This window comes from Pelecanus crispus, chromosome Z, assembly GCF_030463565.1.
Source record: "Pelecanus crispus isolate bPelCri1 chromosome Z, bPelCri1.pri, whole genome shotgun sequence".
NCBI classification, from domain to species: Eukaryota; Metazoa; Chordata; class Aves; order Pelecaniformes; family Pelecanidae; genus Pelecanus; species Pelecanus crispus.
This window is the reverse complement of record NC_134676.1, coordinates 20,606,297-20,632,958: the sequence shown is the minus strand read 5'-3', so window position 1 is coordinate 20,632,958 and position 26,662 is coordinate 20,606,297. Positions and strand designations below refer to the sequence as shown.

Sequence of the window (26,662 nt, the reverse complement as noted above, 5' to 3'; positions counted from 1 at the left end):
TTGCCTTATCATTCAATCTCTGCCAGGTTTATTGTGGCACCACAAGATACACTTTCTTCTGGTTTATCCCCTTCTACTGTCATTTCTAAGGCTTCAGTTTCTCATCATTTAATGCTCCACTGTGCCATATGTATTTAGCTATTTCCTAGTCTTGTGTTTCATTAAGGCTATTTACTTCCCTGTCACACTCCTGCATTTTGCTTAATGTTTCTCATTATTCAGGTGTCCCTACAAACACATTATATGGAGACATGACATCAAGCTTGTTTACTGAGCTCCAGTGTTCAGTAATTCATTTATGAAATAATGTACTTTACAAAATATTGCCAGGCAGATCTTACTAAAAACATGCTCTTTATTGCAATTTTTCCAGGTAATCTTTAAAAATGCAGACTTACAATAACAAACTGTAGTGACTAATTGTAATCAGTCTTGTGGCAACCTTTTTAAAAAATTAGTGTCTTTGCTTTTGTCTTTATCATAAACCATGTGAAATTTGTTGCAAAACTAAATTTTAAGAAAGCTAAACAGCCCTTAAATTACATTAAGACCTTTTTGAGATGTCCAACTGTACTGTATACATTGGAAACTGAGAGTATACTTTAGACCTCAACTGAGACCTGAAACTGGTTTAATGTTACTAATTAAGGCATTCTTCTAACTTGATAGTAATATATTGCCCAAGTAGAAATAATTACAGCTTATGCTTTTTCCTGTTAAAATGAAGCCTTATTCCTCACATCAGAAGTCATCTGTGAAGTAGCTATTGATGGAGTAAAAGGCATGGATCTCTGCAAAGCTGTTCTTTTGATGTCAGACTCTGCCATTTTGGAAAGAATCAAAACAAGACTTTGCACTTACCAACTCTATTTCATGACATTACAGTTTCACTTGATACTGTTCTAATATTAATTTGAAAAAGATGTCCTGAAATCTGACGTGTGAACTCCTACTGAGATAATCTAGCCTTTTCTTCATTAGCGAAAGGTAGAGGTTTTGAGGGTTGTCTGTACCATTTTATTTATAAATGTCTTTTCAACTAATACTTCTGCATTCTTGGGACTAGTAAATACTGGTTGTTTTTTTAATTAAAAATGTATTTATTTTTGAAATGTTGGCTCATGGCAAGCCAGCACTTGCCGTATGATCACAAAGAAGCCTGGGCTGTGCAGCCGCTTGGCTGGTTTGATAGACAGGATGTTCTCCTGGCTTTGGGAGGATGTTGTTTGCGTGCTGAGGAATTGTTGGGAAACTTTTCCATTGTCAAACTTAGTGTTTGAAAGGGTTTTAAGTTGTGGGTTGTTTTTTTTAAATATGTATGTTTTTTAAAGAAGTCTAGAGACAGCAGTATTGCCAAAGAAATTTCACTGGGGTTGCACAACATACAAGCTGGATCAATACTTTGTCCCAGTTGTATTTCTGGCAATACTTCATGTGCTAAGCACAACATTTTCAATCATGTACAGCATACTTATCTATGCCTGATGAGAATGCATTCAAATTTTGTAATCTTCAACTTGGAACAAGGCATTCTTAATGTTACATTGGGCTAATACATTCCTAAACCTAGGAATGCTGGTAGTCAACACCACCTTTAAAATGGTATAGGAATTACAAAATAAAGAATTGTATTTATTCCTTGTCTCACTTATTCTGAATTCCTTCAGTTGGCAATAGGTTGCCTTCAGGAATTCTAGGAAATTCATCTTATGGACAACAGGAATAACCCCAGAGTCAGTGGATAAAATGTTGGCATATAGGAGCCAGGAATTCCTTATTCTGTATCTTCTGTTCTGTAGAACAGCATGCTTTGCTTTTGTGGCTCAGATGACGTGTTTCTCTGAAAGACAGAGCTCTTGAAAATGCTTGTTGTATTTGTTTTCATAGTGGACTCTGTCACAGAGGTTTTAACTGGTGAAGAGTTAGAGTACTAAAATAGAGAAGTGATGTCTAGCTAAAATGTAATCTTAATGTTTTGGAATTTTACACATCTGAAGATAACACATTGTCAATGTAGTTTTTCTGTTTAAGAGCTGAATTGAAAAATATCTGTGGAGGTGTGAGTGAAAAAAAAATATATATTCACACACGCAAGTAATCTTACTCTTTTCAAGATTGCTTATTTAATATCTCTGAAACTGAAAGCTGTCGGCAGTGCTTTCAATCAAATATAAACCAAGAACTCTAAAACCTATGGAGGAAACTTATGTGGGTTTTTTTTCTGATGTCTGATGCAGTTTCTTAGTGTTATACTTGCAAATTAATGCTGGAAATTTTGCAGTTTCACTTATGCACAAGATTGCTTTATTGCTGCCTTTGTGGTATTTGAGTAGTGAATGTAACCCAATTATCTTGCTGCATGCCAGAGCTGCCTTCATTACTCTTGGTCCAAAGAGTAGAAATGTTTCCTAGACCAGGAATTTCCTTGGCCTCCGGCTCTCTGCCTGGCTGAGGCACCAAAACAGGGACCTGCTGGATATGGTGGAGGACAGCCTGGAGAGCTGTGAATTTTTTATTAAGTTGGCCTTGTTTGTGTATGCCAAACTCTTAAGTGAGGAGTGCTGTGTTATGTAGCTAAACTGCACAGAAGCCTGGCTGAGACCTAGCTGATAGCCGGTGAAGCAGCACTGTTACAAGGCTCTGCACATAAAATAGAAAAAATAGTTTAAGTACAGTTTCTTTCGTCTCTCCACTTAAGACTGAATTGGAAATGTCCTTCTGTTTTGCCTTCTTTTCTTGATGAAGTATGTGAGTTTTGTTTTACTGCTGTGATACTCGGCTCCTTGCAGAAACTACCTCTGCAGGGGAAGACCTTGCCAAAGGTGCCCTGGACTGTCACCATCAACTGCCAAGTCCCTTCAGTCTGGACCCACTAGAAGCCTTCAGTCTGGACCCACTAGAAGCCTTTACAAGTTGAAGGCAATGTTGACGGTCTTTAAATGAGATAGCCGAGTATGAAGCTGTTTCTACAAATGTTAGATGAGGTATCATCTTTTGCAGTTGGCTGGTTAATGAACTGCCTTCCTGCCTTCCCCTGCTACCCTTCAATGATAGATGATCGTGGTCTGTATGAATTGTTACATTTAACAAATGTATATGTGGTATAAACATCTAGATAGGAGTTGTTGACTACTGCCTCTTGATTGTGACCAAATACAACTAATTGATTTGGGGTTGTTGATGTGTTATTTGTTCTCATATACATACTGTGACTATCAGATAAGTAATTATTAAAATTTGTAATAGTTACAGTATTCCAGTATTTGTCAAGAAGATGAAACAAATATACTGTTTTAAAGGACACTTTGTTTCTAGCTTTGAGGATGTGTTTACTTGCTCTTCAAACTTCAGTTAAAGGGCTAGTAGTTATTACCTGATGTGGAGGTCAGCTTAATGCTGGAATAGGATAGCTGCTGAGTATTGAAGTCTGTGCTGTTTGTTCAGAAGCTGTTGTTGGACATGAGTGACGGCTGTTGTGCCTGGATAGCCTCCTTGAAGAAAAAGTATGGAGGTGTTCGCATTTTACCTGTTCACTTGTGTAATATTAATTAATATCACTGTAGACTGAGTGTTGCAAAAGAAAAATAATGAGATGTCTGCTCTCTTCTCTTCCAGACTATCATTTTACTCTGGCCATTCTTCGTTCTCCATGTACTGCATGCTCTTCCTCGCAGTAAGTATGCTCTTTCCATCTAAATGGGAACAAAAAGCCTGTTAGTTACCTAGTACAAAACTGAAATATTTACTTGTCTGCTTTGTTCAAGGGACACTGCTTTTGTAGGATGCTTGTCTGACATAATTGAAGATTTCTCAGTAGGAGTTGTAAGGGAACACCATTCATACTGGGAAAAGAAGTAGAATTAGGTTCGATATGCCTAAAAATACTTAATATGGTACATGGCTTGCATGTCTTGTCTAAACTGAACCTGGTGACAGTGGGTTTGGAAAATATGCTGCTACTTAAATTTAGTTATATTGAAAGTATTGTAAGCCATATAAAAATATATAATAAGATATGTCTGACTTAATGAAATGTTAATGAAACTGTGATCAAATGTGGGTGGGCACATAAGCACAAAACAGCAGATGAACTTGGATTTTTAAATTTCTTTTAATTTTCTCCTATCTTTTAGGGGCAGGAAGGGAGAGTAAGGGAAGCGAGGGGACAGATCTGTCTGTAGAAGTAAATACTAATGATAAGATCAATTCACTAATGCTTCAATTGGAGCCTAATACATTTCAGTTCAAATTGTTCCAAGTCAACTAGGGCAAGCTATCTGCACTCCTAGGATAAGTTTTATAACACTGAAAGACTGATTTGGTTGTTCTCCCCTTGCTAATCTGTAACACAGAAGGTACTGAACAACTGTGCAATTTTGTTTTTAATGTAGTTGTAAAATAAAGCTCTAGTTCTGGATATACATTGCTAACATAATACACATATACATGCCAGGATCTTCACAGAGCTCAGATTCAATTTGCTTTCTGATCTTGATTGCACTTTTAATTTTTTCACTGTGTCTTGGCAACAGTATAACATCCATAGCAGGTGAACAGATTATTCAAAATAAACTAAAAACCTCACAACCACATACAGAAAGGGGTGGCTGTTCAGTATGCCATAGGTCTTTTTCAACTTTATTTTAAATTAAAGCTTTTTTAGAAGCTCAGTGGTCAGTTTGGATCTGTCATTACAGTTTGTTTATGGCTAAACCTATTTAGTTCTTCTCCCTTTTCTTCCCTGTCTTTATCTAATGTAAACACAGAATTCCTAAAAGTATTATGTCCTGGGTTTGACTAGAATGTAGTGCAACTTCCTATCTGTCAACTGTTTTTTTAAAAAAAAAGTCTTGCTCATTATGACTGGCAGTCTCCAAAATTATATAGGTCCACTTGTGATATGATTCCAACACCATATGTCTGTAGTACAGTGTAGCAATTACTGCTATATAGCCACCTGATACTGATTTGCCCCATTGGGTTCAGCCATAACCTTCTGATCCAGCTTCTCTGTGCATGGTTTTGTTGAGCAGGATGTGAATGTGAGATGACCACCTCTCAGAAGCACAAACTTCCTAGGTGTGGCAATGAGTATGGTTTATAATTTGTACTGACTGGACTACAGTCAGTTGGCTGGGATCTGAATCTGTCTGAATTCTTACCTCTGTCATCTGTATGTGTAAGGAGAGTTCTGCTTGCTGCAGCCTGGGGAAATGGTGGTGGTCAGGAGGACTTCTCAGCTGCTACAGGCTGAGAAAGGAGTTGCTATTTTCAAACCTTGCATTGGTTAATTAAAACCTGTGTATGCCCCAGCTGCTTCTCCCCGTGCCCCCTTGCTGCAATACTGAGGCTGTCTTTAGTTGAATATAATGTAATATCAGGATGTGCTGAACAGCTTGGACTTCAGACCTTGTTTGTTTAACCTACTAGGATTTGAAAAAACGCAGCCTTTGGCAAGAAAGTAAAGAATTCTTTATTTTGAAGATACTAACTTCATGTGGTTTGAATAATTCTTTCTGTAGTTGCCTGTGGCATGGCTTTTTGAATCCATGCAAAGGAGCTTGTGTGGAGAGTTCCTGAACAGGCAGCTATAAACCTTAACTGTCTTGGGGCTCTGTGTGTGTGTGAGCTTCACTCTATAGCAACTTCCTGCCTAGAGGAGAGGTGGGATGGTGGAAGCCAAATCCATCCCCTGTATGCCACTTTGAAATGCTGTAAATCCAGAGCTTGTGTCATTCCTGGTTCACAATCATACAAAACTTGCTGTGGCTCAGCCTGCTGCTACAGAAACTGCCCTTGTGTTCATTCAGTTCTGTAGTAACTGCAAGACAACATGGCTTTACCTAGCTCCCTTAAACTAGAAGGGTATGAATGTCTTTAACAGATGTTAAGTTAGAGTAAGTGTTTTACTGGAGATCAGTTTGTTGCCTAGTAAACTTGTCAATGAGTAGCCAGAACTCTGGCTGGAAGAGAAGGCATTCTTCATCTTTTCCTGCACCCCAGTCTCTTGTTTCTGGCTGAGCTATTGCCCAGTACACTGTGGTTTAACCCCAGCTGGCAAGTAAGCACCACACAGGTGCTTGCTCACTCTCCCCCAGTGGGATAGGGGAGAGAATTGGAAGAGTAAAAGTGAGAAAACTCATGGGTTGAGATAAAGACAGTTTATAAAGACAGGTGGGGGAGTCACCATCCCTGGAGGTGTTAAAAAAAATGTGTAGATGTGGCACTTCGGGACATGGTTTAGTCTAGTCTACCCTTGATTGGTTTAGTGTGGACTTGGTAGTGTAGGTTAATGGTTGGACTGGATGATCTTAAAGGTCTTTTCCAACCTAAATGATTCTATGATTCTAATAGGTAAAACAAAAGCTGCACATGCAAACAAAGCAAAACAAGGATTTTCTTTTTGGTGTTCAGCCATCTCCAGGAAAGCAGGGCTCCGTCATGTGGAACAGTTATTTGGGAAGCCAAATGCCATCACTCCAAACATCCCCTCCTTCCTACTTCCCCCAGCTTTATATGTTGAGCATGACATCATATGGTGTGGGATACCCGTTTGGTCAGTTGGGATCAGCTGTCCCAGCTGTGTCCCCTCCCAACTTCTTGTGCACCTCCAGCCTACTCACTGGTGGGGTGAGGAGCAGAAAAGGCCTTGACTCTGGGTAAGCACTGCTGGGCAGTAACTGAAACATCCCTGTGTTATCAACACTGTTTCCAGTGCAAATCCAAAATTTAACCCATACTAGCTACTATGAAGAAAACTAACTCTACCCTGGCCAAAACCAGCACATTCTCCACCCCTTATTTCGTACAATTTACATCATGCCTAGGTCCCACACTATCCAATACAACTTCATTAACCACCTCCCCCACCCCCCTGCCCTTCCCATACTTTGATACAGTAACACAGGTATCATTCCTTTAGTCTATGGAGCACCCCTATAAAACATCAGTAAAAATGTCCACAGAATGTCCATTGAGTTCACTTAGTCCATAACTTTGGGCTCCATATGTTATGGTGGTCACTCAGGACAGGAGAGGTGTGTTGCATGGAGTTACTGGGCACCACAGCCAGCTCAGGTCAGGTCACTGATGCACTTCTGCTGCTTCTTGTAAGGCTTGTCCTCCATTGGTTCAGGTGGTTCCTGCTATTGTAATTCCTATAACATGCAACTCAAATCAGGGGTTACAAGAATTTAAAGGTATTTTCATTACAATCTCCACCCCTGGTCCCTTTTGGCCAGGTTATAGGGTTTAACATTGCAATGAACTCCTCCCCTTCTCCTTGCCTGGCTAGCAACAAGGGGTTCCTGCTATAGTAATTCCTGTAACATGCAACTCAAATCTCAGGTTACAACAATTTAAAGGTATTTCCATTACAATCTCTTCACCCCAGACCATCGGGTTTAACATTGCAATGAACTCCTCCCCTTGCCCCTGCTCTTGGATTTAGCCACAGACTGTAGTCCCTTGGGGAGTACCTGCTCCAAGTGGAGCCTTAAGAGGCTTTGTGAAGATTAGACTTCTACTTTCTTCTGTCCTGTAATAAGATTATTCATCCAGAAACTGTTGGGAGGCCTTCACAGGGACATCTGAGGAAGGTTAATGACTCCTGTGCAGGATGTTTTTACTTTGCTGGTTAACACAGTATTACTGCATACCAACCTTTGTTTAAAAAAAAGTACAGATGTCTTCAAGCAGTCAGCTACCACAGGAAAGTGAGGAAAACTGCTTTCTAACCCTCACCCTTGCCCACGTGGCAAAGCAGAGTGTTGCCACTGGCTCTAAACCAAACCCGTGGCACTTGATAACCTGTTCGTTAACCAAAGTCTGATGCTAGCTTCATCTGCTCTTTGTACACTTACTCCAGCTGCAGACTGAGTCATGAGCAGGACAGAATTGTTAACATGTGGCATTACTCATAGGCAGTATTAATCATAACCAGACACTAGCATGCTGGTTTCTGGAGAGACTGGAGGAGCCTGCCATGTGTGCATACGGTAGAAAGCATAGCGTTAAATGGTACTTGCTGAACACATGTACTGTGTCAGGTTATGCATTTCAAAAATGAGGAAACATTTTTGGGGAATCAAAGGGGAAATCGTCTCTGCCACCAACAGCACAAACACTGCAACTGTGAAATGAGAGATGCTTGAAGCATGTGGCTTAAATAAAGCTCCTTTGCAACATACTAGGCAAAGTAGTGAAATACTTCTGCAGCTTCAGTTACTTAAAGCAGAATTGCTGAATTACAGACAAGTTAATTGTAGCTTTTTCCTGTTCTGTGCACTTGTACCTGCTGGATTAAAAACAAACTTGAGATGATTCATCAGCATTTTCGAATATTTTAGGTGTTTTAAAGCTTTGGTGACATGAGAAATTCCACAAGTCTCAGTGGGAACTGTGGTATCTGACTGCATGGCTGCGCTGGTGTTGGGAGGAAAAATTGCAATTTTGAACATAATCCTGTGCTGTATGTCCAACCTCATAGTGAGGGCAGTACATGGAAACACCTGACAGCTTAGGCTTTATATTTAATGTGAAGGAAGTTGTTGACAAAAACTGTAAGCTGTAGGTGCTGCTGAGTGGGTGGGTTTTTTTAAAATTCATTTCTTAGGGTTGTTGTGACTTTGTCTTCATATTCTGGGGGCTTCATTACCCTGAAAGCAGGGATGCTGTCTAGATTTTGTCTCTCATTTCCTTATTCCAGGAGCATATAGAAGCAAACATGTGATTTAGTTCAGAAGGAAGAATAGAAGCTGAAAAGTTTAAAATTCCAAATTTAAAATGTAAAACTTGAATTTAAAAAGAGCTAAAGAAACATGAAGGAATATTAACGCCACATGAACTGTTGAAAATGAATAGTCTAAGCAAGCGCATATCTGGGAATTTGAAGCATTTCTCCTTAGTTTGTCTTCTGGTTTGTGGGACAGCATTGGAGAGCAGAACTTAAATTTTAACTTCAGGAATGGAAATACTTACTTGATATTTAATTTGGGCTCATGCCTTTCTGGGAGGACACAAATAACCTTTATTCCCCAGCATTTACAGTTACTTAATATTGTCTTTCTTAAGTTCCTTCCAGGAGCAGCAAGGAACCTTCCATGTGTGTGGGAGTCAAGCTTTTAAAGGTTATCTAAATAAAAGGAATGAGTCTGTGATACCATATCAAATTATATACTTCCATAATTGAGAGCAGCTTCATTAAGCTAGTCCCTAATTAAATAATTTTATGGCAAACTGTAATGAAACTACATTTTGTTGCCATATTTGAATTGTCAGTGTGCTCACGTGCAAAATCTCTACTTGAACTGGTATCATGTAGCTTGCTGTATGGGACTGCCTGGGATTAAAACAGAAGCAAGGGCAGTTGCTGCTTGTTTGCCAAAGTTTGGCACTGCAAATCACTGTGGCACCTGCCAGTGAGAAAGGAAGTTTGCTCATCTGCAGAGTAAGAAGAATGCATTAATTCTGTTTCATACAACACTTACCTAAGAAGTTCTAAAAGAGTAATGGTACGGTAGAAATGTGTGGGGTTTGAATATCTTTAGGGAATGTTAAATAGTTTATATAATCTATAATCTAAATGCTTCAAATTCCCAGATATGTGCTTGCTTAGACTATTCATTTTCCACAGTTCATGTGGTGTTAATATTCTTTCATGTTTCTTTAGCTCTTTTAAATTCAAGCTTTATTTTATAATCTACCAATTTAAATAAGCAGTAGTGTGTATCACTTACTGTTCTTACAGCACAGAGATTGTGCTGCATTTTTAACTGGATGTTATGTTGCCGTGTACCTGTAAAAAAAGCTGCTGTGTCTAGCTGAAAACCCAGGTTAAGGCCTGGGTTTTCACCCTGCTTCCAGGTTAGACTTACAACTGTTTCTTCTAGTTCCTAACTCATTGGTATATGGAATGAGTGAAACCAGAGATAAAACCTGCTTGCAGACTGTCAGGGCAGGAAGTTGTGGTGGAGAATGTATTTTGAGATTCATTTGGCAGAGCTAGGTGGGTCAGTGTGGGTCCAGACGGAGCCGTTATCTCTGGGATGCTTTTGCCAACAGCTTCATGTGGAAACTAGAGTGAGTTTGAGCTGCAACAGTCTGTGGGAACCCAGTGACCTAATAACAAACAGATGCTGGATCCCAAATTGTCTCTGTCATCCCATCCCCCTCCTGCTCCTCTCCTTTCATAGTTAAACAGCTGGCATGACCTCTCTTGTATCAACAAAACCATTTTATCTTGGCTTGGAGAATGGGAGGGTGACTGTAGTTGAACACCTCTTCTAGCAGTGTCCACATGACCAAGCTAGCACTAGACAGGGAGACACTGCAGTTAATGATAAGTTTTTGCTTCAACTTTTTTTTTAAACTTATGTCTGAAAGCTATTGTAAATTAAAATGTTCATTGCATGCTGTCTTCAGTAGTGAGAATGACCCCACTGCAACTGTTGCAGTTGGCAGAAATTAGTGGGGCCCTGAGGATCAGGTTGCTGTAATGGAGTCGGTCTTGGCTGTAGCTGGCCTGGGCACTTCCCTGCCTGCACCTAACCAGGGATGAAGAGCAAGCCTGCAGAAACCCAGCCAAGCTGCCCTGCTATTCTGGGGATGGCAACGTGTTTGTGTTGCTTAGACTTGGGACAAAAGGGGATGATGAATCTTTGCACGATGTAACTTGAGTGGCTCTCAGGCTTTCACACAGTTCATTGGGAAAGAACATCTTGTGTGTCCAAGGACACAGGGAATTACAGATGAGAAGGGAAGGGGAGGGTGACTGGTATTTCAGTGACCTGGGCTGACAGGCTTCTTTTGCAGAGAGATCATAGGCTAAACACAAGTGAAAGCAGGGTTTAGGCTGCTTTTTGTACTCATGGTTCTGGATGTGCCAATCAAGCTTTGCTCTTGAAATCTCTTACTTTAATTGTTTATGTTGGGATTAGAGGTTGAGTGAAACAATACCCAAATAAGAGCCTGGGAGCCTTTAACACAGTATTTTAGGTATGTCTGTTTGCATGTCAGTACTGATGAGATTATTGTGAATTGGCTCCTGTAGGACTGAGCTGAAAGTGATGCCTTGCAGTGCTTATGTTCTTCTAGCAAAGGATTCTTTAAGTTGGTAGACACAACAGAAAAATACTTACTCCAAGTAGAAGGAACACATTTAGATTTTTTTCTCATCAGAAAAGAGCCAAGTGTTAGCATTTGCAATGGAATAAAATGTTGTTGTTTATCCTGCTTTATGGTAAAATGATGCCAATAAACAATTATTTCTGCAATGTACAGCCAAGTTGAGGCTGGAGGATTAAAAACCCAAAAAACATTACTTGTCCAGTGGGAAATGTCTGTACAGAATAGATTGATTGTACTTTTGATATTGAATGGAGAGTTGGGCTATCACTATAACAGACAGGATTTTTTCCCATTGTATAGGAGGCAGCTCTTGCACATCAATTGCCTTCTGGCAGCAGCATGCAGCTATCTTAGAGGCCACACTAGTACATATTCTGCCTTTTCTCCCTAGTCCGGTTGGATTTTTTCCCCTAATTCAGCTGTCCAATGGATCAGTTCCCTATACTAGCTCACCATAGGGTTATTCAAACATCAGAGCTGGCACAGCGGAGTCAGCAGGAATACATGGTTAGAGTGAAAGGGATAGACCATCCCTTTGAACAGCAGCCTATATACACCTCCACCTTGAAGTAACTGCAGACCTATATCCTTTTCCTTAACTGGAAAATTAATTCTGAAATGTTGCTTTTTTCCTTTGTTTTCTGCCCAATCAAAATAAAACTAAAGACCACGTAATATTGCAGATACCCCAGGGATCATAAATACATATTTGTTAAGAAAAGGACATCTCATTAAAAAGGCTCGTTGAAGTCTAAGTTGCTTTTTTCTTCCTTTCTTTTTAAGAACTCCAGCTTATGAGTGGCTCATGAATTCTGCTACATCTCTGTAGTGCTTTTATAATACACTTTTCTCTTTGGATGTGAGCCTGTTGTGTTTAAAATTACATGGGATAGGCATTATCCATATTAACATCAAGCTTCACATGAAACAAACTGCACACTGACTTCTGGTTTGCAGGCAGTGTCTTGTTGGTTGATGCCTAGAGCTCTGTGTTTATTCATAGATACTGTGCTTACAGGTATAAAACAAGCTGTTGCACTTGTATGTAATGTTTGCATAAACACAAGATTGTATGTGACAGGTTATTTCTCTGCACATCTTGTGGCTCTTGACCACTGTTTTGTGCTCAGAACTGCAATTTTTAAACTTTTTCCTGGATTTCTTACACTTCCTTGAATTTCAGAGTTTGTGCTAGTGGAAATATGATTAATAGCTTTTATACAAAGCTATTACTTAATAGCTTTTATACAGACTAGCTTTTATACAAAGGAATCTCTAAAGTTTCCTGTAACATGCAGGAAGGGGAAGCGCTATTTTGCAAACCTAAACAGAAGTAGAAAGCTTGGAAGATCTCTGAAGGAGGCTTTTTTCCTCCCCTGTTGCCTACCCTGAGCAGGGCAGAGGTGTCTTGGTCTGTACTGCTGGATTGTTGAGCAGGACTGGAACAGGGAGATGGCAGGTCATCCATCTGTCTAACTGTTTGTTTTATGTCGCTTTATAGTGTTATGCAAGAATCCAGGGTGAATGTCCTCAGCTCTTTCATTCTCTTGGAGGATCTTGTTTGAATAACTGCTTGTATCAAAGATGCTCAGGTGCAACCTGTGTCTTGTACAACTGTGTGTAGTACTGTGGTTACCAGAGTCCCCTCTCCTCACAGAAAGGCAATGATATTTACTGATGGAGGTGGAGGGTCGATAGTTACTTTGGCACTCTGTGCATCTACTCAGCTTCCTAATGGAAGACTTCAGTCTTTGTAGTGCGGGGATTGTGTGCTGTAAGGATGTCCTTGGGATATCCATAGAAATGAAATTTGCCTGACCTACAAATGTGCCTGGATTCTCAGCCACAGGTCTCCTGGAGAATTTTGCCCCATCTTTTATCATATTACTTACTCTGAGGCTGTTTTTTCTGAAAACTTTCAAACAGTGGTGCCTACTGTGCTTTGCTTTCTTGCTTCCACCCCTGCTTCATTAACAAAACCACCAAAACACAGTACCTTCATATCCCCTCCCTCCACCACACAGGTCCCCAAGCCAACCACATACACGTGTACACACAGTTGAGGTGGCTTATGCATTACTGTTTCAGAGCTTCTTGGTTTGGGAAGAATCCTTACGGTGGGTTTCCACAGCACTGATTATTGTTTGTGGCTCTTGGGACTTTTGGGTCAGCAGACTTGCTTCGAAGTATGAGCTTTTCTAACTGTAGTCAATAATGGATCCAAATACTAATTATAACTGCAGTAGGATCTTGTGCCTGTTAAGAGCAAAACAGTAATGCCACCGGGCTTTTTCTTAATGCTCAGGCAGATATCGTGAAACCAAAGTTAAACATGACTAATGGTAAATGCTAAGCTAAGTAAAGCAAATAAATGCCATTTACTTGCTCTCTCCCAACACTTCTATTGACTACTATGGTTTCTCAAAGTAGGGCTTATTTCATAAGTAAACTGACTTTCTGCACCTTTGTTTCTCTGCCAGACTATTACTACTTGTACTCGGACAAATTGAGAAGTGTTCTCATTTCCCTGTGTCACAGGGGAGTTTTCTCTCTAGGAAAACCATATTCTTTCTCTGTTTAGCTATTAAGTTCATGATGCTGTGAGTATTTTTGGATTGAGGAGACAAAAATAAGAGGGAAAATAGTTACATGTCCAAAGGGAAAGTGCTTCTGTTCCTTAGGACAGAACAGGACACCTGTAGGAAATGCAATTACTAGGGCCTTTTGATACCAGGAAACATAAAATCCCATTGAAGAAAATCCATTTTTGAAAACTGACAGAACAAATCAATTGGTACAAGTAAAACTTCTTGGGTGGGGGGAAAACCCCCCAAAACTTTCTTCCTTTTTGACCTCCATTCTTGAAGGAGGACTGCGAGTGCAGGAGGATATCCCATACCTTAATAGGCAAAACATTTTGCAGTACAGAACTTTTGTGTAATAGTATTTTGGAAAAAAGCTGAGAAGGTATTGAATGAAAAATGACTGAGGAGTTTTAAGTATTGACATTAAGTATCTGAAATATAACCTTGGTTAGTGTAGTGAGTACATTTTGGTAGATTTAAAAGAATTTTGTGCCCTTAAAGTGGGGATGTGAGACGTTAGCTGTTACAAAAATTTCTTGTGAAGCCTCATGGTTACACCTCCAAACAGGAAATAAAAGTTGCTGTACTTTAAAATTAGGTAGGCAGGCATATGTATATATATATTAATACTGCTTTGGTGGAAGAGCAAATACTTGAAAGCTATGCTAGAAACATTAAGAGTAGCAAATAATTCTCCAGTTGCAGGGACCCTTCTGTTCATGTCTGTGGCTTCTTGCAAGAAGCCACAAAGTGGCTGTGAGTTTCTCTTCATTCCTGTGTGTATTTTTAGAAATGAAGTACTAGACCATAGATTAAGAAGAAACTTGTGTTCAGGATGTGTGTGGCATAGAGAACATATTTTCATTATACAGTAAGCATTAGCTAGTAGGGCAAAAAAGTTGGGAGATCATTTAATCCCATTACAAGAAACTTTCTATGAATCTATTTGTGCACCTTTAAAAAGAATGAAGAAAACAAACATGAGAAAAGTAGGATGGAGGACTAAAAAAAAGTAGGATGGAGGACTGAAAAGAACTAGATCATTGATATTACTGAATCATCAGACAGATGCTCAGAAACAGGATAGCAGGGAAGCTAGCATGGTCAAATAGCTGTCACTGATCGGAGTGCGTTGCTCCCAGAACTGTTCTAGATGCTCCTACTGTGTCCATAGGCTCACAAATGTATTTCTCAGCAACAAGTGAAATGCTGGTGAGGGGCATTACAGTAGTATTAACTAGACGTTAATCTAAAGTTCCTAAATCTTAAAAATCCTGGATCTTAATCTAAAGAACCTAAAGTTCCTGCTACTTCTGTAGGTTCAAGTTTTACTTGTAAAGCTTATTCCTTTATAGCAAAGAGACTTGGGTGGGGAGGCAGGCAGGGATTTGCTTCTGTTTCCCTTTAGAGCCTGTGCTGTAAATGACTTCAAAGAGGAGCAAAAGAACCTGAGGCATGCGTATCGGGAGGGGTTCTGTAAACAGTCTGAAGTCATTGCCCTCTGTTAGTCAACAGGGTCAAAATAGTAGTAAGTGTTAATACAGCATAATGCCAGGACATCTTTATATTGTGCATATAATGCTATATAAAGACTAATACTATATAAGGGACTCCTGGGCATACTTCTGGTATCAACCTTGGTTTATATGAATGGAACTATATTTAATGGAACTATAAGACAAAAGCTCCATCTTCCCTTTGGATGCTTTATTTTCCCGTGTGGTCCCTGCTGGGCTGTTTTGGCTCAGACATGTCACTGTCTAAGAGTGAGTTGTGGTAGTAGGAAGAATCTCTGCAGGGCAGTATGACTGCCTGGGCCTATTAAAAGCAGTCTCAGTTTGAAGTTACCTGCTTAAAAATAACATGGAATTTACCAGTGCAGCAGTTGGTTAATAAGCAATTACTCTCAACTGAACAAAAATATAACAGCAAAAAGCAATAGTAACCAGAAAAACAGCTGCTACTTCTGGAATTAAACACAGCAGTGATCAGTCACTGACACTTACCTGTGGTATGATTTCTCACCCTTCTTATACCTAGTTTTAGAATAATATAAATCCATCTGCCGGTAGAAGGTGCAAGAAGGGCTTTGGGCATTTCCTGTACAGCTACTGGAGTTGGTGGTATGAAGAAGCACCTAGAACTGATGAAGCCTGTAGCCAACTGCATGTGTTCTGCAGATGGTAAAGCAACTCCAGGTCTTCTCTCCCAGTACAGAAATTGTCTTCACGTAGATGTTAAATCCAAGTTTCTTGTTTGATGCTTTGTGAAGCAGAAAGAAAATCTGAATACATGCTGTGTGAGGGAGATTCAAAGGCTGTTTTATTGGTCATTCGGTGTTGTGGGCTGGCATGTTTCCAAGCTTGCTTTTTGTGAGGCTTGCCTCATTTTCTTCCTCTGTTCAGAAGTAATACGGGTTTCCCACCTATCCGCGGTTGCGTAACCCTTTTTCTTTCTAATACAACCACACACCTTTGCCAACTACCAGAAATGCTTATGTGGAAAAAACTTCATTACAGCAGTATCGAATCATCAGCCAGCGCTTTTTAGGCTACCAGCATGTGCTCCTTGGACCCACCTCTGCTCCATTTGGCACTCAGGTAGTGAGTGGTCTGGTCTGCTGTTGGTACATCCAGAAGGAGTATTAATGTAAGACCATTAAACACCTTTTGTTAAAAGAACTGTGTGACAGCTAATTTTTGAAGTGGCTAAACAGTATTTTCCCTAGTGGTGAAATTAAGGTCCCCAGAAATACACCATGTCCACCGCTTGAGGGGAGAAAAATTATTTTCCAGTTCAGGCTTAGCTGTAGCATCTTCAGAGTCCAACTTCACCCTTGCTATGAAAGAAAAGCAGTTATGGATAGGGTTGATCTCTTTGGTGATCCATTTATAGCTGAAGAAGTCAGCCAAAATGCCAAAATTATGATGTAAGTTACTCAGAGAAACCACCCAAACATTCCCCAAATGTTTAACTTTGGAAAGTAGCACCTTTGCATCTACAGTGCATGCTCTATGCCTGTATTTACATTGTAAATGTAATGCTTCTAAAAGGTAGCCATGGCTTTTGAAATTGGCAATGGAGGGATTTACCAGTAGTGTGCTGTCTTAGTGCCTGAAAGCCTGTGTTGTAGTTAGCTTCTACGATTTCACAAGACTGTCAGTTAAGGTTTTGTACTCGACCTGAAGTTCCTAGGTGTTACTGAAAAGATATACTTGAAATGTTAAATATAACTTCCAACTGTATTGTTCTTCTCTGTTAAGTATGGTAACTATGGTGCCTTTTTTGGTGACAGGATCAAGTTCCAGAATACTTTTAATGATGTTTAGAGGGTGGCTTTGGAGAAGCTCCTCTTACAGCTGAAAGAAGAGGTCTCTGTCCTAGACAGACCAGAGAAGCAGTCAAAAGCAGGGTCTTAGATTAGATGGGAAAGTAATAGAGTTAAATACTGTGAATTTGAGATAACACATCAAAAGCATAGATATACACAACATAGAGTGGAGGGGAGAGAAAAAGCATGGGAACTGCACATATCCACTTGCTTGCCAGAGTGGTAACATGGTTAATATGCAGCTAAAAAGGATGAGGAACAGATGGAGCTCTGTGAAATATACCAGTGACAACTGAGGAATGTGATTCTAGATGTTATCAAGTTACTTCTTGTAATGCTTAACTACAGCTGCAGTATTATGCTAAAAGTTGGTAACACTAAAGGTGACTGGAATTGAGAATAAAGTTAAAAACTTGTCAGCTCTATCTATAGTATGTGTAAATTTCACTAAAGATGCTAGTGGTCTTCCTGCTCAGAGCAAGGTGGGGCTCCCTGTATTTGGAGGACTGTAAATCTGGATGGTTGCCAGCTTTTTTTTTTTGTATAAGACTTACCTGTAGTTAATACAGGAATAAAATACTGGTTTGACTTCCACTGGATTCTGTCTAAGCCTTAAACGGGTCTGGTATTACCAGTACCTTTATCCTGAAAACAGTAATTTGTCACATTGGTACAAATACAGCAAGTATCTATATGATGGTGTTATGTAGTTTATATAAAACATAAAGACCAACACCCACTATCAAACTCCGCCTTAGCATACTTGTGAGAGTATAGCACTTGGAACATTTGTGGACGTTATCATGTGTCTGAACATGAGTGTCAACTCTTTTAACAGGCACAACACAATTTTACATGATTACTGCTTCTGTATTTGCTGCATTTTATGATGATTTTTTTTTCCTTCTAGCTTTACCTTCAGGCCAGAATGAAAGGAGACTGGGCAAGACTTGTACGTCCTACTATACAGTTTGGTCTTATTGCTGCATCTATCTATGTGGGTCTCTCGCGTGTTTCTGATTACAAGCACCACTGGAGTGATGTTTTAACAGGACTCATCCAGGGAGCGGTGGTGGCTGTGCTCATTGTAAGTCATTCCTGATGGGGGCGGGGGGGTGTAAACCCTGCTTCTATAAACAGCACCTTAGAATTGCAGGCTGTGTTCAGAGGAAAGCCGACCTGTCTTCCTGATGCTCTGGAACTGCTGGAGAGGGGAAACAACTCCTTGAACTGGGGGTAGCACCAGTACTTTGGGGAGTGAGGCAGACTCTGGGCCAGTGCTGAGACAAGTGGCTGTTTTAGCTATTAGACAATATGAAATTGTCCCTGCCCAAGAGCTTTTCAACCAATAGATTAAATAACAAATAGATGAAAACAGTCCACTGCAAAACTGTGTGGACCTCTATATAGCCATACCTTTTGCTTCCAGCCAAACTCTAAATCTCAAGTACAGTAGCAGAGGAGAATGGTGTATGAGGTAAGCGGGGGGGGGGGGGGGGGGGAAAGGCCTTTAAAGGGCAAGGACAGTGTGGAAGTGTCTGCCTCTGCCAGTTTATACAGCCTGTGTTTTTTCAGTCTGAAGGGAAACTAAAATCCTTCACTACTTCTTGTCTGCATTTTGAGTGCCAAAAGGGTGTTCACAACAACCACCCTGTGAAGCTTGGCTGTACTGATGAGTGAAAAGCTATCCTGTAGAACAGAGAATCAGCTAAACCTGGAGCTGCAGGCCTGGTTGACTTAGTGGCAGCAGTTGTGCTGGCTGTCACCAGAGTGCCACAGTTGATTAATCCATGGGAAGGGACAGATCAGGGAGACTTCTGGTTCAGAGACGTGAGCTAACTGAGGTCATACTGAAGAATTCAGTGACCAAGAACTGAGGCTCACCTGGAAGAACCGCCTCCAAGATTTTCTGCTTCCTCAGCTGGAAGTCAGAAGGGTATGGTTCATTTCAAGACAAAGCTTTGTTCACTTATTGCAGTCAGTCATCAAAACAAATCTCAGGAAACCCTACATACTGCATTAGCTGCTATTAAATGGCTGCATGTTGACTAAAACATAATTTTACCCCTTGTTTTTGTACAGTCTCATTTTCTAAGAAAAGGAGTGCAGGGAATGAGAAATATCAAGGATTGAAGAGCTGAGGGCACTTTTATTAGGAAAACAAGTTTAGTGAAGGGTGTTGGATGACTGAGAGGGTATCTTAAGAGATGCCTGGTAATATAAGAATGAGTAGAAGGTGGCATTACAGTGATCAGAGTTGAAAAGTGAGGAAATTACTTTTAAAAATAAAAAACCCCAAAGAAAACCCTTACCTGAAAGAACTGAAGAGTTGACCTCCAGAAATGGAAAGCTGAGGTGAGAGCATGCTGGGGCAGCAACTGCAAATGGAGTGCTAAATTGAGTTGAGCGAGTTTAGCATTAAGTGGAAGCTGAAACTTATCTGGTATGCAGCTGAAGCAGCATGCTGGGTCATCAGCCAGCCCTCAGTGTGGAAGATGGTTTCTTCTGCTATGCTAAACTGTGTTCTGCAGTTCTCAGGTTCAGAGTGGGAGGGGAATAGGTGATGTAGGAAGGGAAGAAATCATGAGAGAAGGCTTCTCATTTATCGCACTTCATGCAGCACTGTACCCAGCATGCCTACTAGAGAACTTGGTGAAGTGGGCAGCGGGAAGAGAGCAAGCTGCAGAACTGGATCCAGACACCTGTCTCATAGTTGTAGCTGTGAAGGAAGTGAGGTGGTATTTTTGAAGGAAAGGATAACATAGGTAGTTAGCCTTGCAGCTGCTGGAGCTGCAGGTGAGACACATGTACTGGGGAGGGAGCTCCTGTGAACCTTGCCAAAGAGAGGAATCCAAGCTTAGTTTAACCAGCTTTTAAAGAAACGCAAGGGAGAGTGACACTCCAGAGAATAATAGTTACTATTGAATGAACCCTCTTCCTCAGCTAAAGCACAAGTTCTCCATCCTGTTCTAAATAAACTACTAAATTTAACTGTATGTGTGATGTGGGCCCTCAGCAAGGGTGTCTTGCTCCTTCATTTAGTTATTGAGACTATGGCTATTGTAATGAAGCAGTACCTGATAATGCAGTTGGAGCAGTTAGCATACAAGCATTGAATTTGGCTTAAACCATCAGTGGCTAAGTGGTTGGTGGGAGGCAGAGTAATAGCTGGAGAAAAAGCTAGTGAAAGAACAGATGCCAGAATTTTACACAAGACTTCCTAACAATTTTCACAGAATCATAGAATGCTGTGGGCTGGAAGGGACCCCCCCTGCAGTGAGCAGGGACAGCTTTAACCAGATCAGGGTGCTCAGAGCCCCGTCCAACCTGACCTGGAATGTTGCCAGGGATGGGGCCTCCACTACCTCCCTGGGCAACCCTAATTTCTAATAATTTTCTAAAATTTTCTAATGTTTTAATCTGTTTAAACTTTGTATTAGTTTTGATCATGGAATTACCTTCTGTAAAAGCATTTACCCTGTGTTTGAAAGACTTGCAAATGCAGGAGCTTAACACTAATTTGTTCACTTAGGTTGTGTACGTGTCTGACTTCTTCAAAGTGAGAGGATGTACATTTCAACCGAAAGAGGATTCCCATACAACCCTACATGAGACTCCAACAAATGGAAATCACTTTGGCAGCAATCATCAACCATGAAGAATGACCTACCCCACCCGTCTTGCTCTTTCACAAGTCTAACTATGTAATATAAGTAAATGCCTTTAAGGGACTGCTGCTGCTCTTGGATGCTCACTTTACCTGTATATAGTAACATCTACCACAGTTATTGTATATCTAAACTTTAAATTCCTGTTGGTTTAAGCTCTTCCTTAAAAGACAAAAAAAAAAAAGCTATTCAAACTGTAAATTTTTATTGAAAACATGGTAACAGTTACATTACATACACTGCTGTTTGTACATGCCTTGTTGAAACAACTGTGGTTTAAATACACACCATTAAAAGAAACAATGACTTGAGACAAACTTGTTCCATAATGTGAATCTAGTAGATTATTAGATGATTAGAAGATACCTTCTGTTACAGGTAAAGGCTTGCAGCAAACACAATATCCCTCTTGATTTTTGTAATCCCTATTAAAAAGGAAAATTGTATTAATATCCAGCATTCATAACTGACACAATCACTATTTTAAATGCAGTTACAGGAATGTAAGACTTTGCCGTAGAGAAAGTGTTGCAAGTCTTAAGTGGAAGTCATTGTACATCCATTTTCAGTCACAAACTTGGTTAAACTGTCACTATGCATCAAACACTACCTCTTAGAAAGTTTGACTTAAAACATAGATGTTATCTGGAAAGAGAGCAATGATGCTGTTTACCATGAAGTCAACACCAAAAGCTTATATTCCCAAATCTTTTACCCATGCCCTGCCCCCCTCACTCCCTCCTTTCATATGCTTTCTAGAATTACTTCTTATACTGTGGAAGTGAAATACATACCCTCTGCAAACTTATTTTCCAATTCTGTATTTCCAATGGCTTTTGCAGCCTGGCACATCTGCCGAAGCAATTCTTCTAGCCTTCTCATGCAACGAATTATGCTACCTGTATAAAAAGAGTAAGGGAAAACCTTGTATCCCCTGCCACACCATGTCACTGAATAATTCAGTTGCTTGAGCCCACTTTGGATCAAAGCAGTAGTTCCTTCTCCAACCCTGTTCAATTTATCTAGAAGCCAGTAGTAAGAATAGCCATATGTCTTAAGCTTGGTTTCTGTTTAACAGTAAATTTCTCTATCGGCCGTTTCCTTGAAGCTGTGTCCAAATGCTGGTTCTGTTCTTGTTTTCTTCTACTGTTGTCACAGCCTGTGACTAATACCTAGTCAGAGGACTTCCAGGGCTGTTTAGCAATTCCTAATGGATTTTTCTTTCAAGTATTTGTTAAGACTTCCTTCAGAAACCATACAGGTTTGGGGGATTCACAAGTTTGCTGCTTCAAGAACCACCACACATAGGTTTAGGTGGGTGGTGGGTTGGTTTTGGGTTTGGTTTTCTTTTTTGATAGCCCTCAGTTCTTTAGTAAGTAGTCTACTCTGTGCCACTCAAGAGTCTATGGACCACTCTATGACTCAACTGCATGCTTACACTAATGCATACAAGCTCAGTCTTGGCATAGCTCCTACACTGCAACCTTATACCCACTGTAGCTTGTTATGTATGCATCTCCTCTTTTAACTTACTTCTCAGCTCAGCCCAAGTCACTGTAACAAGTTTCACATAATGACCCCAATGTTTATGCTCTTCTAGCAGCATACAAATGGTACGCTGTTTGGTCACTTCCTCCAGCATCATCTCACACCTACAGTCAAAATTACTGTATGCAAAATAACTGTCATAGGGTAAATATGGGATGAAGGGATTGAGAGCAGCCCTGCGGAGAAGGACTTGGGAGTACTGGTGGATGAAAAGCCGGACATGAGCCAACAACGTGTGCTCACAGCCCAGAAAGCCAACCGTATCCTGGGCTGCATCAAAAGCAGCGTGGCCAGCAGGTCGAGGGAGGTGATTCTGCCCCTCTACTCTGCTCTGGTGAGACCCCACCTGGAGCACTGCGTCCAGCTCTGGAGCCCTCAGCACAAGAAGGACATGGACCTGGTGGAGTGGGTCCAGAGGAGGGCCACAAAAATGATCCGAGGGCTGGAGCACCTCTGCTACGAGGACAGGCTGAGAGAGTTGGGGTTGTTCAGCCTGGAGAAGAGAAGGCTGCAGGGAGACCCTATTGAGGTCTTTCAGTACTTGGAGGGGACAGACTTTTTAGTAGGGCCTGTAGCAATAGGACAGGGGTAATGCTTCTACACTGAAAGGGGTTAGATTTAGACTAGATACGAGGAAGAAATTCTCAACTGTGAGGGTGGTGAGGTACTGGAACAGGTTGCCCAGAGAGGTGGCAGATGCCCCATCCCTGGCAACATTCCAGGTCAGGTTGGACGGGGCTCTGAGCAACCTGATCTGGTTAAAGCTGTCCCTGCTCACTGCAGGGGCGGGGGGGTTGGGCTGGATGACCTTTCTACAGTTCAATGAAATACTAGCTCTAGACAAGGCATAGTATCTGGAGAAAAAAACTGTCCCTATGAAAAGAACATTCTACAAAGCTGCTGGGAAAGTGAGAAGTTAAGAACAGTAAAGTAACACTTCTAAAAAACATTCATATGGCACCAGTAGGCCATGTCAGTTTCTACAGTAAGAATAGAGACTGCTGCCCTCACACAACCTAAAACCTATTGCAATGACATGAAAATACCCCATACGTAGTCTACTGGACACAAAGCCAAAGCAAGTGAACTGTGGGCAGCTCCCCTGAGCATGCCCACACTGTGTTCTGGCAGGTCCCGGCTCGGCTCTCAAAGATACTGCTCGTCTCCATTTACAAGGCAACCGTGACAACTGTTCCAGGGAGTACTCATTCACAGGCAGCATAGCTGGGCTTGCTGCAGACATACTTTTTTTTGTGTGAGGAAAAAAATTCCATTTTTTGAATAAATGACTGTTTTCTATACTTCCACAAAACAAAACAGTCAACCTGCAGTTGATTAATAAAGTATGTAGCTCAGTTTACCATTCTTCCCTACACCTTTAAAAAGCTTCTCTAATTTCCATTTCTCCCAAACACACACATTTCAGCTTAATGACAACTCATTTTCATTAGCCAATCACTGCTCCCGTCTGTGGCAAGCACGCTTGCTCTTGGAGCACCCAGGCTTACGGTGCAACCTGAAAAGGCAGTCATTTACTTACACAGCTACAAGTCTTCACACTACTCATAAGTGGACCCAAAGGGGTTTCAGACACTTGACCGTCAATACTAATACAACAGCAGAACACCATCTATCTTTAGGCTTGTGAGAGCAGAAGCATGCCATCGACTCAGGATTTCTGTCTAGAAAAGTTCTGGTTGTGCCTGTTAGCCTGGATGGCAGCACAAAAGCAAACATTAATTGCTCACTCATGAAGAGCATGTCTGGAGGGGAGTGATGAAAAACTAGTTTAAAAAAAGTGGTGGCTTCCAATACACTCTCTAATGGCTGGACAATTTTCTGTCTCCTTACTAAAACTGGTGCACAACAGTGAAGCTGGGACTCCCTGTAATCGCAGCAACTGATTATTGCTAATTCCACATTGCCCAAAAAGCAAAGAGGAAAATATACCTCCTACAGCTTTAATAAGCTATCATGCTGTACCTCACGGTAACAACCTCTATCACAATTAAGATAGGAAGCACTAATGCCTGAAACGAAAATTTCTACTTAAGATCAAAATAAGGACACTGTGGTTTTTTGTTTGTGCTTTGTTGTTTTGTGTGTTTTGGGGTTTTTTTTTCCTGTATTCTGGTTTTTAATTTCTTTGAAATCACTATAGTGACTTGGCTCACCAGGGCAAACTCCCCTGGGATTTAGCAACACTACACTGCATTTAGGGTAAGCCTGACTGACAGCAGATGTCTGAAATGCTTTCCTTCCTTTTGGACAATGCACAGAAAACCAGCCTACTAAAAGTTAAGGGAACAATCATGTGTCAACCCCTGCCACAAGAGCTGGACTTCTCAAAACAGGCCCATTAAGATCTAGTTTTGAGGGAGCTTGCACTGTTGACTAGAACAAAGCTGACCAACTAGCCTTACCCCAAATACAGTAAATGGAAAACGTCACTGTCCTGTGTATTCTGAACAGTCAAGCGCCGACATAAAAACATAAGCCAGCTACTGCTTCTCCTTTTGTGCTCCCCTTACTCAGGGTGCCTCTACAACAGATGTAAGGCTCAAACATCATTGCACTTGGAGGAACCTGCTGAATGCAGAATCAAAGAATGCCAGGATTCCTGTTGCTCAGAGGCAACCTGCTTTAAAGTTCCTGGGTCTATGCATTGGATTCTAGAAGTGCACGAATTCCTTTGTTTTAAGGGCTCCCATTTGCAACTGAGTATGTACAAGCAAGAAAACAGCATTTGAGGAAGGCAAGACAATGGTGACAGTAACAACTGCAAAAAAGGATTTTCAAGTATCAGTCATTACACACAGTCTTCTCAGACTGGTCCACCCACCCTACTGTTTTTCACAACTTTCAACATAGCTGGTAAAAGATGAAATTAGGTTTTTCATTCTGGTTTGACCTTCAGGTGGATGGTTTGTCTTTTTACAAAGTATTTGGGCTTTACATCACCCTACTTTTAAAATAATGAAAACTAAGTATTCTTTCTCAAGGAGCAGTTTCTAGTACTCCAACTTTAGGAACCAAAGTAATCCAGGTGACCGGTTACACCTAGGCTTTTCAAATATCCGCACTGCACTGCTGTGATGAACAACCCAAAACAGAGACTTGGTTACCACCTCTCACTTCTGCCACCAGTAAGACAGCAGGAGGAACCTTCAGTATTACCAAATAATAAAACACTTAACTGTAATGAGGACAAGCTCAAGGGCTGTACTTCTTAATGGCAAGCATTTGGAACATACTTTTTCCTTTAACTAGCAAAGGTAAGTGTTACCTTTTGTTGCAATACTTAGGATTTCTGAGTTTTACATAAAGTTTTTAAAATGTAGAGATATCCCTTTTAAAAAGTCTTCTATAGATTCTAAATTATCAACAGTGTAACTATAACATATATAGCAAACAATTTTTCCCCACTTAGTTTCAGCCATGCAGATACTTGAATACATCCGAGTTAATAAATTTTGTGATCTATTATAAGGCTATTCAGAATTACCATTCCATGTTATGGAATTACCATCTCACACCTCCTAAAGAAGAACTGGTTAACATACCTTCAAAGACATCAGTCATTTTGCAGATATGAGCGAAGTTAGCTCCATTTGCCCATGTATACACCACATCCATTAGGTTGGGTCTGAAAGAATTTAAGTAATTTTCTTCATCAATTTCCAGTTTTGCTTCTGCTGACACCTTGGTGATTCTTTTTGCACACTCCTTTAAAATAAAAAATAGTTTAAATTTATAATATGCCTAAACAGATTAAGTGTTTAACCAACAGAAAGACTTGCCTATTATTAGGTAGTGCACACAGGATGAGGTTTCCTTTTTAGTGTGAATCAGAAAGTAAACCACTAAGTCCGCCTGCACTAACAACTTACAGTGTAGTAAACAAGCTTATAAAAGTTTTTGAAGGCATGTTCTAAATTAGCATAAAGATTTCTTGCAAACAAGATAACCGCTTCTTACACACTGCAAAACCACATGTAGTGCCAGCCAAATTCACTGATGATCCAAAATCAAGTCTTCACTGTGCACTTACTATACTTTGCTCATACACTTCACTCATGTTAACATTAACCCTGAGCTCAGACAAGATTTCTAACGGGCAGATTACCTGCATTTGCCGAAGTGGTCCTGCCAACTGCTCTGTCAATTTTGGCATTTCACTGGACTGAAAAAGAAGACATTAAATAATCTCATGCGCTCCCATACATTTGCTCTGCACCAAATTAAATGCAAAAATAGAAGTTCAATGTGTGCGAGTCCCATCCTAAATTATTCCAATGACTTCTCAACCCTGTTATCAAACACTAAAATTTACTGAATTCCCCAAGTACTTGTTCCTTAAAACTAAATCAGAAAACAAAATCTTTCTGTACAGTATGCCAACA

At 40.5% G+C, this 26,662-nt stretch overlaps 2 protein-coding genes across 2 annotated transcripts in view; one reads left to right on the top strand and one right to left on the bottom strand.

The window, feature by feature from the left end:
• Positions 1-20,815, top strand: part of PLPP1 (phospholipid phosphatase 1) — a 71,473-nt gene extending 50,658 nt beyond the window's left edge. Inside the window, exons 4-6 of the mRNA XM_075726514.1 lie at positions 3,616-3,673; positions 17,954-18,130; positions 20,576-20,815. Of these exons, the coding sequence (XP_075582629.1) occupies positions 3,616-3,673; positions 17,954-18,130; positions 20,576-20,701 (361 nt within the window). The 3' untranslated portion in view covers positions 20,702-20,815. The remainder of the gene's footprint in view (positions 1-3,615; positions 3,674-17,953; positions 18,131-20,575) is intronic.
• Positions 20,816-20,899: 84 nt separating this feature from the next.
• The window catches only part of MTREX (Mtr4 exosome RNA helicase), a 49,516-nt gene continuing 43,753 nt past the window's right edge, over positions 20,900-26,662 (bottom strand). Inside the window, exons 24-27 of the mRNA XM_075725928.1 lie at positions 26,386-26,442; positions 25,823-25,985; positions 21,506-21,610; positions 20,900-21,136 (exon numbers count right to left, since the gene is read on the bottom strand). Of these exons, the coding sequence (XP_075582043.1) occupies positions 21,084-21,136; positions 21,506-21,610; positions 25,823-25,985; positions 26,386-26,442 (378 nt within the window). The 3' untranslated portion in view covers positions 20,900-21,083. The remainder of the gene's footprint in view (positions 21,137-21,505; positions 21,611-25,822; positions 25,986-26,385; positions 26,443-26,662) is intronic.